Below are 14139 nucleotides of genomic sequence, written 5' to 3'. Positions count from 1 at the left end.
GCAGCGCCGGCACTGAGCGCCGCTCCCCCTACTCCCCGCCGCGCTGCCTGTCATTGGAGATAACTGCCATCGCAATAAGCATCCCGAGTCGTGTCTCGGCCACTCGCAGGCGACCGAGGCTTCCCCTTCCTGGCGTTTGCGGGGCCAGACGCGCAGCTGAGTCCGGGGCCTCCCCTCCCGCCGCCCCGGGCCCTCGAGCCCGAGTCCCTTCCAGCACCCCGGCCTCCCGGAACCCGGCCAAGGCTCCACGGCGAGCCGCAGCGGAGCGGGTGGCGGGGCGGGGCGGAGCCGGGGGCGGGGATTTCTGGCACTTTCTGGGCGCTGCGAGCGTGCTGCTCCCGGCTCGGAGGCCGGAAACGCCGGCGCGGAGCCGCAGCCGCCGCGGTCCGTCCTTGTTCTCCGCGGAGGCCAGGCAGCCATGGCCAAGTGGGGCCAGGGGGACCCGCGCTGGATCGTGGAGGAGCGGGAGGACGGCACCAACGTGAACAACTGGCACTGGTGCGGCGGGCGGGGGCGCGGCGGGCGGCCTCTGTCCTCCCGGAGCCGGGCTGGGCCGCAGGGACCGGGCCTCCCTGGGCCTCGCGGCCGGGCGGGTTGGGTGGGATTGGGCCAGGCGCTCTCCCCGGCGGCGGAGGACCGCTGCCCTGGGGCCCTCTGAGGCAGGAGGTGGCGCTCCTCCCTGCTCGCCCGGCTTCAGGCTCCTCCCTGAAAGTTAGGCTGGGCCCCACGAGTGACTTCTGATGTACCCTTTCTCCTCTGACAGCCTCAGGGAGGCCGCAGACCTTAGGGCCTCTGGCCTCACCCCACCCTCTGCCCTCTGGATGCCCCTGGATAGTAAAAGGGAGTTGGGCTGTGTGCCTGGGGATGTCTTGATGTGGAAAGGACCGCAGGAATTTGGGTCCTTCTGCACCTACCTAACTTGGTGGTCCACCCTTGAGCCCTGCTTTCTTTGAATTTGAGCTAGTTAGCGTCCTCTTTGTACCTTATCAGAAACATGGGATGATGCCTGCCTCCCTCTCTCCCTTAGAGCTTCAGGAAGGGATGCCCTCAGGTCCCCAGGGCTGAGGTACCTCAAGACCAGCAAGAGCCTTCTGAGACAGGTCCTAAGTCAGAGCCAAGCCACCAACCTGTGGGGATGGCAGCATGACTTGGCTGGCACTTTCTGGGTGCTGCGAGTTTCCTAGGCCCAGCTCCATGGATAGGGCACTGACTTAGCCCATTTCTTTCCTCCAAAATGGGAATATTATTTGAGAAGATTGCATGAGGTAATGCATATGTGGAAACACTTGCAATTGGTTTTGTCATGATTGGTGTTCTTTCAGTTATTACCCCATTTACATATATGTGGCCCAGGCTTTGCCCATCTATTTCTAATGTGTGAGATTCCTAGACCCTCTTTCCCCCAAAAGATAGTGTTTTTTTTTTTAAAGACAAAATATGATTTGGCTGATAACAAGGAACTCAGCAGGAGGATTAGAAGATACTTGGTACGAAGCTTGTTGGAGAAGCATGTTGGAGGGTGGCAGGCTTCTTAAGGCAATTTGAGAGGACTTGGGCTGATCTGGCTGGGCCTGGATGCCACCAGGGTACCCAGTCTGGTCTGGTGGATAGCAGGCGGGGCTTCCATTCACCAGTGTGCCCTTATGATCCCTGGCAGGACAGAGAGAGATGCCACCAGCTGGTCCAAGGGGAAGCTCCGAGAGCTGTTGGTGGGCATCACTGTGGAGAATGAGGCTGGCCACTGTGAGGTCAGTGAACTGAAGCAGGTGGAAGGTGAGGCTTCCTGCAGCAGCCGCAAAGGAAAGCTGATTTTCTTCTATGAGTGGAACATCAAGCTGGGCTGGAAAGGTAACGTGTGTGTGTGTGTGTGTGTGTGTGTGTGTGTGTGTGTGAGAGAGAGAGAGAGAGAGAGAGAGAGAGAGAGAGAGAGAGAAAGAAGGGTGGAACTGCGAACAGCCTGGGTCAGTTGGTTTATTCATTCAGTGAATATCTTTTAGGCCTCTGAGTTGGCATTAGTGGTTCCTGACACTAAGACTGCCTTTGGTGTTGCTGGGTCCCGGAAGCTGGAGCTCCCCTTTCTTCCTGCAGTCAGGCTGCTTGGAGCTCATTGGGCTGAGCTGACCCTTTTCTACAGGCACCTGTGCTGGAGCCTCATGGAGTTGCTCCTTGGAACAGCCTCCCTTTCCCTGGCAGCTGCCTGCCTCCTCAGGTTCTTATCCTGAGTGAAGCCCTCTCTCTCCATCCTGTAATGAATTGCAGACCCCTCCTTGTACCCTCTCTCTTCCTACTTCATTTTTCCCTAAAGTGTTGATACTTGGTATGCTCTATGTGATACTCCTCCTCCTCTCTTCATCAGGGCAGGAATTTTTCTTTTCTTTTTTTTAGTTGTAGGTAGACCAATATCTTTAATTAATTAATTTATTTATATGTGGTGCTGAGGATCAAACCCAGGGCCTCGCATATGCTAGACAAGTGCTCTACCTCTGAGCCACAACCCCAGCCCCAGGGATTTATTTATTTTTTTTATTTTTAATTTTTTTAAATTTTTTATTGTTGGTTGTTCAAAACATTACATAGTTCTTGATATATCATATTTCACACTTTGATTCAAGTGGGTTATGAGCTCCCATTTTTACCCCATATACTGATTGCAGAATCACATCAGTTACACATCCATTGAGTTACATATTGCCATACAGGGATTTATTTTTATAACAGAATTATTGAGATACAATTCACATACTTTATAATTCACCCATTTTAACATGCATAATTGAGTGGCTTCTCAGTATATTCAGAGTTGTATATTCAGATTGCCACCACAGTCAATTTTAGAACATTTCTTCACCCCAGAAAGAAACCCTGTGCCATTAGCAGTCATTCCTGGTTTCCTTTTTCCTAGGCCCTTGGCAGCCATCAATCTACATTTTGCTCTATGGATTTGACTCTGAACATTTTATACAAAAGGAATCTTTTTTTTAAAAAAAATTTTAGTTGTATTTGGACACAAACACCTTTATTTTACTTGTTTATTTTTTTATGTGGTGCTGAGGATCGAACCCAGGATCTCGCATGTATGAGGCGAGCGCTCTACCACTGGCTGAGCCACAACCCCAGCCCCTAAAAGGAATCTTACTGTATGTGGTATTTGGTGTTGGATTTCTTTTACTTCATGTTTTTCAAGGTTTATCCATGGTATAGTACACATGAGTGTTTCATTGTTTCTTATAGCCTAGAAACATTTCATTATATGGATGGACCACATTTTCTTTATCCATTCATCAGTTGATGGACATTTTGGTTGTTTTTACTTTTGGGGAGTTTGGGCTGAATTTTCCTGTGTACTTAGCTCCTGGCTGGATGGACAGTGTGTATGCAATAAATAACCAAGGATATGGAGACACAGGAAAAGGAAGAAGAGGATAAAGGGTGGGAGCTGGTTGTGGAGGATTGTGCTGTGTTCAAGTTTGGGCCTCAACCCTAGAGTCAGCTCTTCTCTGGAGAATTTGTTGGAGATCAGCCTGTACCTGGCCACAGCCTGGGGCTGCCTTCCTAGCAGGAGGCAGAACCCAGGGAGGCAGCAGCAAGCATCAAAAGCAGTTCTACCCTGCCTTGCAACAGGACCCTCCAGTTGGGAGTTTGTCCTCAGTTTCTCTCCAACTGGCTACTGCTGGCTCCTGCCTTCTTCCCCAGGGCAGGGCTCTAGGTCCCTGAGGAGCCTCCTGGCCTGTGTCTGTTCCTTTTCCTTGGCCCAAAGCAGTAGCCCTTCTGGAATGAAGAAATAGTTCTCTAGCTCCAGGAGTGACACAGCCCTGATCACAGTGCATGGCACCAGCCTTTGGGTCATCGTCCTGTACCTGGAGGGCCTCTCTGAAGAGGCTGGCCTGGAGCTGATCTGTCAGCTATCATTCCCGTTGTCTGTGAATTATAAGAACATGAAGCCCATCAAGTCCATGTAGTTTCAGTGGGGTGAAGAGACCAGACTGTGCATAAAGCCCTGCAAGCTGCAGTCAAGAAGTGAAGGAGAGCAAGCAGGGCTTTGTTCTAGGGACATCTTCCACTCCCACGTCACTGTTCTGCACCTCTTCCCACCTTGCACGTGTCACATTGACCACATTTGTAGGCCTCTCTGGTAGCTCCCATTTTCATTTTAGCATTTAGTCTCCTCATCTACTCCCTCAGAGACTCTAGTAAGCGACACCTGTGTGGCTTGGAGCTCAGTCCATGCTGACAGCCCTCCTCTTATCCTGGAGAGTTGAGAGGTCCTAACTGGGGCTTTGACTAGTGCTGAGGACTTGCGTAAGGAAGGGTGAGGAAGATCATGCCAAGGCATGACCAGTGTGAAGCCAGAGAGCATTGTGTGCTCTGGAAGTGAGTCCTGCACTCTTCAGGTCTCTTTTGGGGTGGGGAGAGGGGAGTCAGGAAAGGTCTAGTCATTTCAGTGAAAAGTGAATGTAACCTGCATTGTGATTACAAAAAAAAAGTGTGTGGGGGGGTGCACTGGGATTGTGGCTCAGTGGTAGAGCGCTCGTCTAGCACATGCGAGGCCCTGGGTTTTGAGCCTCAGCACCACATAAAAATAAACAAAATAAAGGTATTGTGTCCAACTACTTCTAAAAAAAAAATTCCTCTTTGACTTCAGAGGCTCTGCAAGGTTGGGATCAATCCTGAATTAAGTTTATGTGTTGGGCTGGGATATAGCTCAATTGGTAGAGTGCTTTCCTCGCATGCACAAGGCCCTGGGTTTGATCCCCAGCACCACACACACAAAAAATGTTTATTTATGTGTTACGTTTATTTTGACCAAAAAAAAAGCACTTGAGATAGTCTTACATGTGGTCATCAGAAAATAAGCCATTTCTGATGCTTATGCTCCTTGACCTCCAAGGCGTAGGAGTGCCTTCTGCTGTATACCTGAGAACTCCTTTCCTACCTTGTCTAGTGGCAGTGAAATGCCTCTAGGTCATGCCCAGATATGTCTTTTGCTGTGTCTGATTTCTGAAAAATGTTCCAGTTGGTTGGCTCTGCCATTGGAGTCCAGTAGTCACTTTGAATGTAACTGCACTAAATACTTTTTCCAGATCAGTATAATAAAGGAGTGATGTGCAACTAAAATATAAAAATCCCAGGCTACAGGCAGAAGGCAGCTGCGAAGGCTGCAGTTGTGTCCTTGCAGTAGCCGCACTCAAGTCCTAGAGGAAATCCAGCCACACACAGACCATGTGAAACTTCTGGGAGCTACAGCCCTCTTTCCTTCATGCTTTCTGCAATCAAATCTCCTTATCCCTTTCTGTCCTTCCATCCCTAAGTGGCTACTCCCCATTAAGAAAGCTCTTCATCCTGCTTTGACCTGCTAAAGAACACTGGGACAAGAAGGGCAATATGAACAGAGTTCAGTGGCACTCACCTGACTCTGAGTCTGAGGCAGGAGGATCATAAGTTCAAGGCCAGCCTCAGCAATTTAGCAAATTTCTGTCTTAAAAAAAAAAAAAAAAGCAGGGGCTGAGGATGTAGTTGAGTGGTGAAGTGCTTGCCTGGCATGCATGAGGCCTTGAGTTCAAGTCCCAGATCACCAAGTAAGAAAGAAAGAAAGAAAGAAAGGGAGGAAGAGAGGGAGGGAGGGAAAGAAAGCAAGCTGACCTTAAGTATGTGTGTGTGTGTGTGTGTGTGTGTGTGTGTGTGTGTGTATATATATATGTAAAAAAAAAAAGGTGGAGAGGGGCTGTGGGCTGAGGATGTAGCTCAGTGGTAAAATGCGCCTTGGTGCAGTCTCTAGTACCATAGTGGGGAAGAAAAAAAAAAAACAGGAAAACACAAGTTATGGACCCTCTTCCTCCTGCCAAACTGCTGTCCCTGATTTCTGTGCACCACTGGTTGGCCAGTCTTGTGCCATCTGTCCTGGCTGCTCCTTTCTGATGGGGCTGCAACCTCTGAGGGAGGTGAGACCTCTGTTTTGCGTAAAACCAGTTGTGTGTTTTTTTTTTTCTAATCAAAGAACCCATTTTGCTTATTTTTAGGTACACTTAAAGAGTCTGGTGTGAAGCACAAAGGATTGATTGAGATACCAAACCTTTCTGAAGAAAATGAAGTAGATGACACCGAGGTATCCGATGGAGTTTTTTTTCTTTTTCAGTTTTTCAACTCCAGCTTCGGCTATAGATGTTGGGCATTTGCATAACTGTTTCCCAGACTATGACTCTTGGGTGGTAGTTGTGGTGAATTGTGGACGGCTTCTTTTCCAAGAAGGATGCTTCACTGTGTGGAGCTAGAGTGGCAAAGGAAGAGGAGGAGCTCCAGGAAGCCTCGATTCCCCCGGGGACCAGGTGGGCCCTGGGCAGGTGACTGTACCCTTCACAGCCTCCTCATCTGGAAAATGGGCATAATTTATGCTTCAGGGGTGTCACCAGGTTAAAATGTGACAAAAATGTATGTACTGTCCAGTGCTCAGGCCACTTGCATGGCTTGCTGAATGTGACTTTGTTTCACTTTCCTTGTACCTTTGCTGTTTCCCTTTAAGTGACAGTTTTCGGCCTTTAGCTATGTTCTCCTTGGGTATGTCATGATTTTTTGTAAACTAATATTTAGTAGGTGTTGCTTTTGACCAGCTTTCCCGGTCCTCCTGGAGATGGAGCCTGTGTCAGTCCTGTGCCTGGCTTGCTGGTGGTGCCCTCTAGATGTGGAAAGCCTGTCTCTGAGAGAGAGACCATTTGTAGAGCAGCTATATTTTCCGAAACAAAATAGTCTGGTGAAGGGTCTTTTTTGGTTTGTGAATGTACTTAACATGAACGCTTCCCAAAACGCAGGAACTCAGTCATGCTGAGCAGTGCCTGGTGTGTGCACAATCTCCCTACTGGCTGTTATGGAAGGATATCAAATGCCCTAAAGGCAGGGCTGCCTTCAGACTCGTGTGGCCATACATCAGGGGCTGGGATGGTTTCACTTTGTTAGATTCAGATCATCAGCTGAGAAGCTTTTCAATAGCATGTTAACCTGGTCTTTTAGATTTTGACCCTCAGGAACATTATATAACAAACTCTAGATTTGAAGAGGCCTGGGCACGAAGCCCAGCTTAACTGTATCAGGACTGAAGCTCCTTCAAACCAACATCCCTCTTTTGTTCTGAGAAAACCACTGAGTGCTCTTGATGCTTACCTTCGCTTTCTATCTTCTCCATTCGTACTCTGCTCTTTCTTCCATACATTCCCTTGCCTAGTTCTCCTCCTTGTCAAAAGTGTGGAGCCCACGGCCAGGTTATATGGGGACTTGATTTTCTTTTTTTTCTTTTTTTTTTTGCAGTACTGGGGATTGAACCTGAGGTGCTTTACCATTGAGCTACATCCCCACATCCCCAGTCCTTTCAGTCCTTTTTCTTTTCTCTTGAGATAGGGTGTCTCTAGGTTGCCCAGGCTGGCCTCAAACTTGCCATTTTTCTCCCGCAGCCCCCTGGGTGACTGGGATTACATATGTGCACCACCACTCCCTGCTTTCATTTTCCTGATTATAGTGCTTTTGGGGTTCTAGAATACAGGTGTTCAATGTAAACATAATACAAGCCACATATGCAATTTAAGTATTTTAGTTGCCATATTAAAAAACAGGAAATAATTTCAATGAAGTTTTATTTAATACAATATATAAAAGTGTGATTTTAACATGTAATTATATAAAAAAATTATTAATGAGGTATTTCCATTCTTTTTTCATACTAAGTCTTGGGAGTCTGGTATGTATTATATATAAAACTTATTGCACGTCTTATTCAGATCAGCCACATTTCAAGGTCTCAGTAGCTAGATGTGGCTAGTGGCTGCCATACTAGACAGCACATTTTTTAGATCCTGATAAAAACTGCGGACTACATCAGCAATTTGATTCATATACATAAGTGCACACAATTTCAAATGCAGATAGTGATTCACATTCCATCCAAGGTCTGGCCACCAGCCCCATCAGTGCACCCTTGATTTAGAAACCTTTACATTCTCTCCAGCTGTATTGTGAAGAAACCTGCCATATTTCTTGCTGCCACTTCTTTCCCTCTCCAACCTTCACGGTTCTCCATATCCATAGAGCCAAATATTGTAAAAATACATTAAACCAGATTTTTCTTAGGTTTGTATTTTTCTGATTTGTAGGTGAACGTGAGTAAAAAGAAAGGAGATGGGGATATACTGAAGGATCTTATGAAAACTGCAGGCACCGCCAAGGTCAGGGAGGCCCTTGGAGATTACCTGAAGGCACTTAAGACGGGTAAAGAAGGCATCCCTTATGAACCAGAGGGTTCCTTTTCTATTTACCCAAATTATGCTCTGCACTGTGGTCTGGATTCCCAGGTTAAGCTCTAAGCACACCTCTGTGTACTGCAGAATAAATTGTAGTCTCGATGTTGAGAGCTAAGTCATGGGTAAGAACATTATAATTAGTGATCATCGGTATTGTACACAGCATGAACCATTTTGACTACAGAATTGTTAATCATAGTTTTCTGGAATGAAAATCTTCTAATCAGTTGTTTGTGTAATTACTTGTTTAATGTCTATCTTCCCTGCTAGACTATAAGCTCCATGAGGGCATGGAAGGTGTCTGTCTTGTTCACAGCTGTACCTCCAGCATCTAGCACAATGCCTGGCACAGAGTAGGTGCTTAATAAATTTTGTTGAATGAATGAATGTATGAATGCAAGTGATTGCAGGTATTATAAGTGTAGTTGAGATACACCTAGATAGTCCCTGTGCTGCATGGAAGTGAGGTTGTTGTCTTCTCCCTGAATTAGAGAAGTCTCCCGCCAGGCAGAATGCTCGGCAGGGCTGTATTCTGCATTTCATTCTTGGGCCTGCCATCTAAGCATCGAAGTATTGGCATAGATAGGTTTGGGGTTGCCTCTTTTCCCACAAAACTGCACATGTAGCATGTGTGCGGCTGGCTCACAGACTTGAAAACTGTGAGAACAAGCATGGTGAGGTGGTGGTGAAGCAACCAGAAAGTGTCCAGTTTTGATAGTAGGTGAGTTAATCATATAAAACTTAGCTATTTGGAAAAGAAGTTTTGAAAATTCTACTTTTTTTTTTTTTTTTTAAAGAACTCGATCAAAGGAATTTGAAAAAAGAAAATAGCAGACTTTTGTTGCTTCATAAAATTCGTGATGTGAAGCACCAGTAGTCTATGGAGTAGTCTTGAAATCCTCAAAATGCTGTAGGAATTCTTTTATAAATATCAATTTTTTTATTTTCTCACATGCTATTTCTACCTTACTCTTTGTGCTTAAAAGGAAATAGATCTTTATTAAAACCATTTCCCACATTTTTTTATAGAATTTACAACTGGAATGATTTTACCAACAAAAGCTTTGTCAACGCAGGAATTAACTGTTAAAAGGAAACCAAGTGAAAATACCTTGCAGGTATGAGAACTTTGGTGCCAAAGTGTGGGGAGGGGAAAAGGAAATGCTTAAGTGAATCAAAGCTCCAGATGGTCTATTGATGATGAAGAAGAGTAAGGAAGGCATTAATCTACCCTTGCATCCCCTGTGACACTTTAAGATTTGCCATTTTGTTGTGGAAATGATAAAAGGAGACCCTTGTGTGTTTTGTGGTGCTGGGTATTGAACCCAGGGCCTTGTACATGCTAGGCAAGCACTGTACCACTGAGCAACATCCCCACACTGAAAACTTTCATTCTTGATGTAAGAAAATGTGTAAACAGGACTTTTAATGGTCCCTTCCATCAAGAATTAGTCTCAGGAGCACACCTGTAATCCCAATGGCTTGGGAGGCTGAGACAGAGGATCGCGAGTTCAAAGCCAGCCTCAGCAATGGTGAGGTGTTTAGGAACTCAGTGAGACCCCATCTCTAAATAAAATACAAAAATAGGCTGGGAATGTGACTCAGTGGCCAAATGGCCCTGAGTTCAATCCCCAGTACCAAAAAAAAAAAAAAAGAGTCTCAGGCTGGGAAGGTAGCTCAGTGGTAGAGTGCTTTCCTGGAACGCCCAAGGGCCTATGTTCAATTCCCAGGACTGTCCCCACCCCCAAACATATGTCCACACACACACCAGTGGTATATACACATGAGTGGATGGCAGGCAGTGTTCTTTGCTAGGCAAGATTATAAAACTTTACCAGGTGACTTTTAGGTTCACATACCATAGTGGAAGAAACTTTTCTCTTGACTTTGGGGGTGGGAGATTTTAGGTCCTCTTCTTAGAATTGGGGAATGTGTGCATGTGTATCACCCTTTAGCTTTAAGTGTGATCATCTTTCATCCCATTTGTTATACCCCGGGGTATGTCCAACTGGGATTAAAGGGTGTTTAGCCATAGCCTGGGATTGGAACAGAGCTTAAGAGCTCATAGGAACAATAGCTTTTTCCAAAGTGAAGACCTGATAGAGCTAAGAAAAAGGCTTTTCTTGATGCTTTCATGTGTGTTTGGAAGGTGTAGTGTAAAATTTGGGATGGTTTTATTGAGAAGACTAAAATCCCAGCATTGTTCTCTCTTGATGTGCTTCATTATTCCCTGGAACCTCTTCTCTTCTTGAGGCTCATGCCTCATCTCCAGGGGCACTGGGCGTAAGAATTCCCACTGTGGCTCTGCACATGACGGAACTGTTTGATACAACAGTAGAGCAGCTATATGGCATTTTCACCGTGAAGGATGTAAGTCAGCTTCCTAAGCTTGTATCCTAAATGCTGACATTGGGGGAAAATGTGCCACAAAGAACAGGAGGTGTTGTTTTTCCTTGTGGCTCTGGGTTTGATTGAAGTGCTATGGGACAGTGGTGATGAAAATGAAGGAGAATGGCTTCTAAATAATTTGAGGGGACAAAGATGGATGGTTTGAGGGCCTGTATCAGCAGTTATAGGATATAATAGTTGATCAAATTTTCTCCCTGTAGGTAAGAAAGCAAGCAAAAGATGTGGCCAGGATTAAAACAAAACAAAAAAACCCCAGAGTTAAATAATGTACTTTTACACTTAGATTAAAAAGGTAATAGCAGGGCTGAGAGTGTAGCTTGGTGGTAAAGTGCTTGCCTAGAATGCCCAACACCTTGAGTTTGAGACACACACACCATGGTAACAGCATGTGTTGGAATGACATGTCTGTTGTGTTTTGCTTGGCTAGTTGGTGCAAAAATTTTCCAAAGCTCCTGCTGTATTAGAAGCTGAAAAAGGAGGGAAATTCCAAATGTTTGATGGGAACATCACTGGTGAATACATAGAATTGGTAAGTAATCGCAGGGTTAAAGCTGGGACTTAATTCTTGTTTTCGTTTTAATATTGGTCTTTATGTCTATGCTGGTTTTAACTTGATTTGGGCTTTATCCGAGCTCATATTATCTTGAAAATTTTATATTCGTAAAATATTTGAAAGTGGTTATATATACACAGACATCATTAAGTGTTTGAAGTAATGATAAAGCTATAAACTGTCAGTTATCATGCAGATGCTTAATGATTTTCAAAAAAGCAGATCTTGTCCTAGCATGGGAAGAGGATAAAAAGGTCTGTATCTAACTCCATTCAATCCCTCCTCTGGTTCTGTCATTAGTATGTGTTGCCTAATGTCACTTACTTCATCCTTGACATTGGCTCAGTTGTGGCTACCAGTATTACTTACTGTTCTGTCTTTGATGTTAATGCTGTTAGCAGTAAAGAATGGATTATTGGTCATACCAGCATGTAAAACTGAAAGGTATTGTTCACCGATTTCTTCTCGTACTTAGGGATTTTAACTGAAAAGGATTCTTCTTCTGTGTTGTACTGTGGGAGGTTTTAAAAGGTGTTTTCAGTGGAATTTTCTTTTTTTTTCAGTTAAAAAACAGCAAGATTATCATGAAATGGAGGTGTAGGAACTGGCCAGAAGGTATGTTATATGATCTTTGTGAATAAAGGTCCAACCACACTAACATTGGTATGGAGAAATTTTCCTTTTCTTAGAGCAGTAATAAGGCTCCTATTTTTCTTCCAGAACACTATGCAACAGTTGCACTGAATTTTGTACCTACTCTAGGGCAAACGGAATTACAATTGGACTGTAAAGGAGTTCCTGTCTGTAAAGAAGAAAATATGAAATTCTGTTGGCAGAAGCAGCATTTTGAAGAAATAAAAGGTTTACTCCAGCTGCCCACCCTCAATGGTTGAATAGGTTTTATAAGGGCATTTTTTTTGGTAGTAGAACGTATCATATTTCACGTCCCTGTCTTTCCTTAAAAAAAACAAGACCCCCCCCCAAATCTTAATTTATTTGATATTGGATGAAATCCAGGACCTTATACAGAATTAAAAAGCATTGTTTGGCTAATTTCAGTTGAAAATAGTAAGCAACCTGAAATTAGGTCTGTTTACCCCACCTTCCATAGATTTCCTCTGGAAATAGACGGCGTAAAGATAGTTGAAGCTTCCCAAGGTAAAGGTAGTCCTAACAAGCTTACTCTCAGATGTAGTTTAAGTTAAAGAAGATAAAAAATAAACGGCATGTTATAATAATCCTTTGTTTTACTTTAGGGTTAAGGTGTGTAGCTCTTAGGTAGTTAAACAGTGGCATGTTGCATTCCAAAAGCCTGCAAACTTGAGGGATAGTTGACTGTGTGCTGTTACACTCCTCTCTGTCCTTTTTGGTTAGCCCTGCAACAGTTATGCACTCTGGGGTAGAGAGCACTAAGAAGTTGATGGGCTGAATTGCTTTTTGGGACTCCCACGAAGACTTGTAATGAAACAGAATGGAATGGATAATTGCTTCTCCCATTCATGGTTTCCTCAGTACTTGCATCTGAGAAGACCGAAGCAACGTATGTAAACAAATAAAAAGTCATCACAATCAGTTTAATTAAGTGCACAGGATAGCAATCAGTCATGTCAATAAAAATAAAACAATTATTTTTACATCAAGTGTGCTTTATTTCCTCCACAGGTATTCTGTTAAATAAAGCACCATTTATATACTGCCAGGCCACAGCTAAAGAGGATTCTTTACAGAATCAAATTTCTTGTGGTTGTTCCGTATACAAGTAAACTTAATTTTGATAATAAGAACCACAGCGATCGGAGGCAATCTGCCTCTATTATAAGGTACAAAACTGGCACAGAGGACACCATATTATACACAGTAAAAATGCTGTAAGTTTAAATTACATTGTACAGGGCTAGGAAACCCTGTTTCTCCCAGACAGCCATATTAAATGAAAGCCACTACAGTGAACTCTTAATTACATAAAACATATCCATTATCTGATTGCCCTTTAGAAAGTATACTGAAGATGCAAGTTTTTTCATCTGGATCTGCCTGACCAAGAATTAAGCCTATAAATCTATCTTGCCATTCAAGCAGAGAGCACTGGACAAACTGAAGCACAAAACAAATAAGCAAAACTTATACAAACAGCATAGGGCAGGGGGAAGGGTACTTAAAAGTAGACATGCTACATCTAGTGTCAAGAAGCAGCTTGGTTTCCTTTACTGGATATCCTTGTGACCACATGGATTGTAGATTCAATGGTCCTACACAGGGTATCTAAAATGTCATGTTGCTGCATGTGACTAAATAGTCCTCTGGAATGGCCACAACTGAGTGATAAAGCAGCTTCAGGGTCCTGGGAGGGCAAAGCTTGACCATCACAGCTTCTCAAGTCAGCTAAATCAGACAGAACTGCAGAGATAGAAGTAGAAGGGAACTCAGAGTCTTCCTCAGTGAGGGTGGGATCCTTGGAACAGTGGAGGTCTTTAAATTCTTTACAATCTTCAAATCTACCATTGCTGGACTGTTCTTCTGCTTGCTGTGACCTGATATTTGACATGTCTTCTGAAAACGAAGATGGAACTTCCATTCGGTATTCTTTAACAGAACTATTTTCAGGGGAAGGAAGATCTTGCTCAGTTCCTGGATCGATAATTGAGGAGTCTCTCGTTTCATTGTCTGAAGTGCTAGTTGGGGTTAGGGCTTCCCTGGTTTCTGTTTTCATGTCACTGATGCAGCTGTCTACAGTGTGCTCCTCGTCACTGCTAACACGTCTTCTTTTAACAGGAGTGGCCCCTTCATCATCTGTGAAGACAAATATCAAAATGAAACCTCTGGAAGTGGTCATAAGATCACACATAGGGGAGAGTAATTGTGGGAAGGCAATTTTGTTATCAACATTCATATTTG

The 14139-nt window shown here is 44.4% G+C and overlaps 2 protein-coding genes across 6 annotated transcripts in view; one reads left to right on the top strand and one right to left on the bottom strand.

The window, feature by feature from the left end:
• The first annotated feature begins 325 nt into the window (after window positions 1–325).
• LOC124078521 (activator of 90 kDa heat shock protein ATPase homolog 2) lies at window positions 326–12878 on the top strand. 2 transcript variants are annotated; one of them, XM_046423330.2, is made up of 9 exons: window positions 326–498; window positions 1658–1848; window positions 6018–6103; window positions 8136–8250; window positions 9312–9400; window positions 10536–10652; window positions 11119–11220; window positions 11808–11859; window positions 11965–12878. In XM_046423330.2, the coding sequence occupies exons 1-9, from the start codon at window positions 419–421 to the stop codon at window positions 12135–12137; spliced, it is 1005 nt and encodes a 334-aa protein (XP_046279286.1). In that variant the 5' UTR covers window positions 326–418; the 3' UTR covers window positions 12138–12878. The 2 variants fall into 2 exon arrangements, with proteins under 2 accessions (XP_046279286.1, XP_046279296.1); XM_046423340.2 differs by lacking the exon at window positions 10536–10652.
• The window catches only part of Usp34 (ubiquitin specific peptidase 34), a 219644-nt gene continuing 218304 nt past the window's right edge, over window positions 12800–14139 (bottom strand). For all 4 annotated transcript variants that reach the window (XM_046423315.2, XM_046423320.2, XM_058572875.1 and 1 more), the window contains one exon: window positions 12800–14034. In XM_046423315.2, the coding sequence (XP_046279271.1) occupies window positions 13427–14034 (608 nt within the window). In that variant the 3' untranslated portion in view covers window positions 12800–13426. The remainder of the gene's footprint in view (window positions 14035–14139) is intronic.

This window comes from Marmota monax, unplaced genomic scaffold (assembly GCF_021218885.2).
Source record: "Marmota monax isolate L192 unplaced genomic scaffold, Marmota_monax_Labrador192_F-V1.1 WCK01_AAM20220418_F8-fsc00015, whole genome shotgun sequence".
NCBI classification, from domain to species: domain Eukaryota; kingdom Metazoa; phylum Chordata; class Mammalia; order Rodentia; family Sciuridae; genus Marmota; species Marmota monax.
This window is presented reverse-complemented; position numbering and strand designations above follow the sequence as displayed.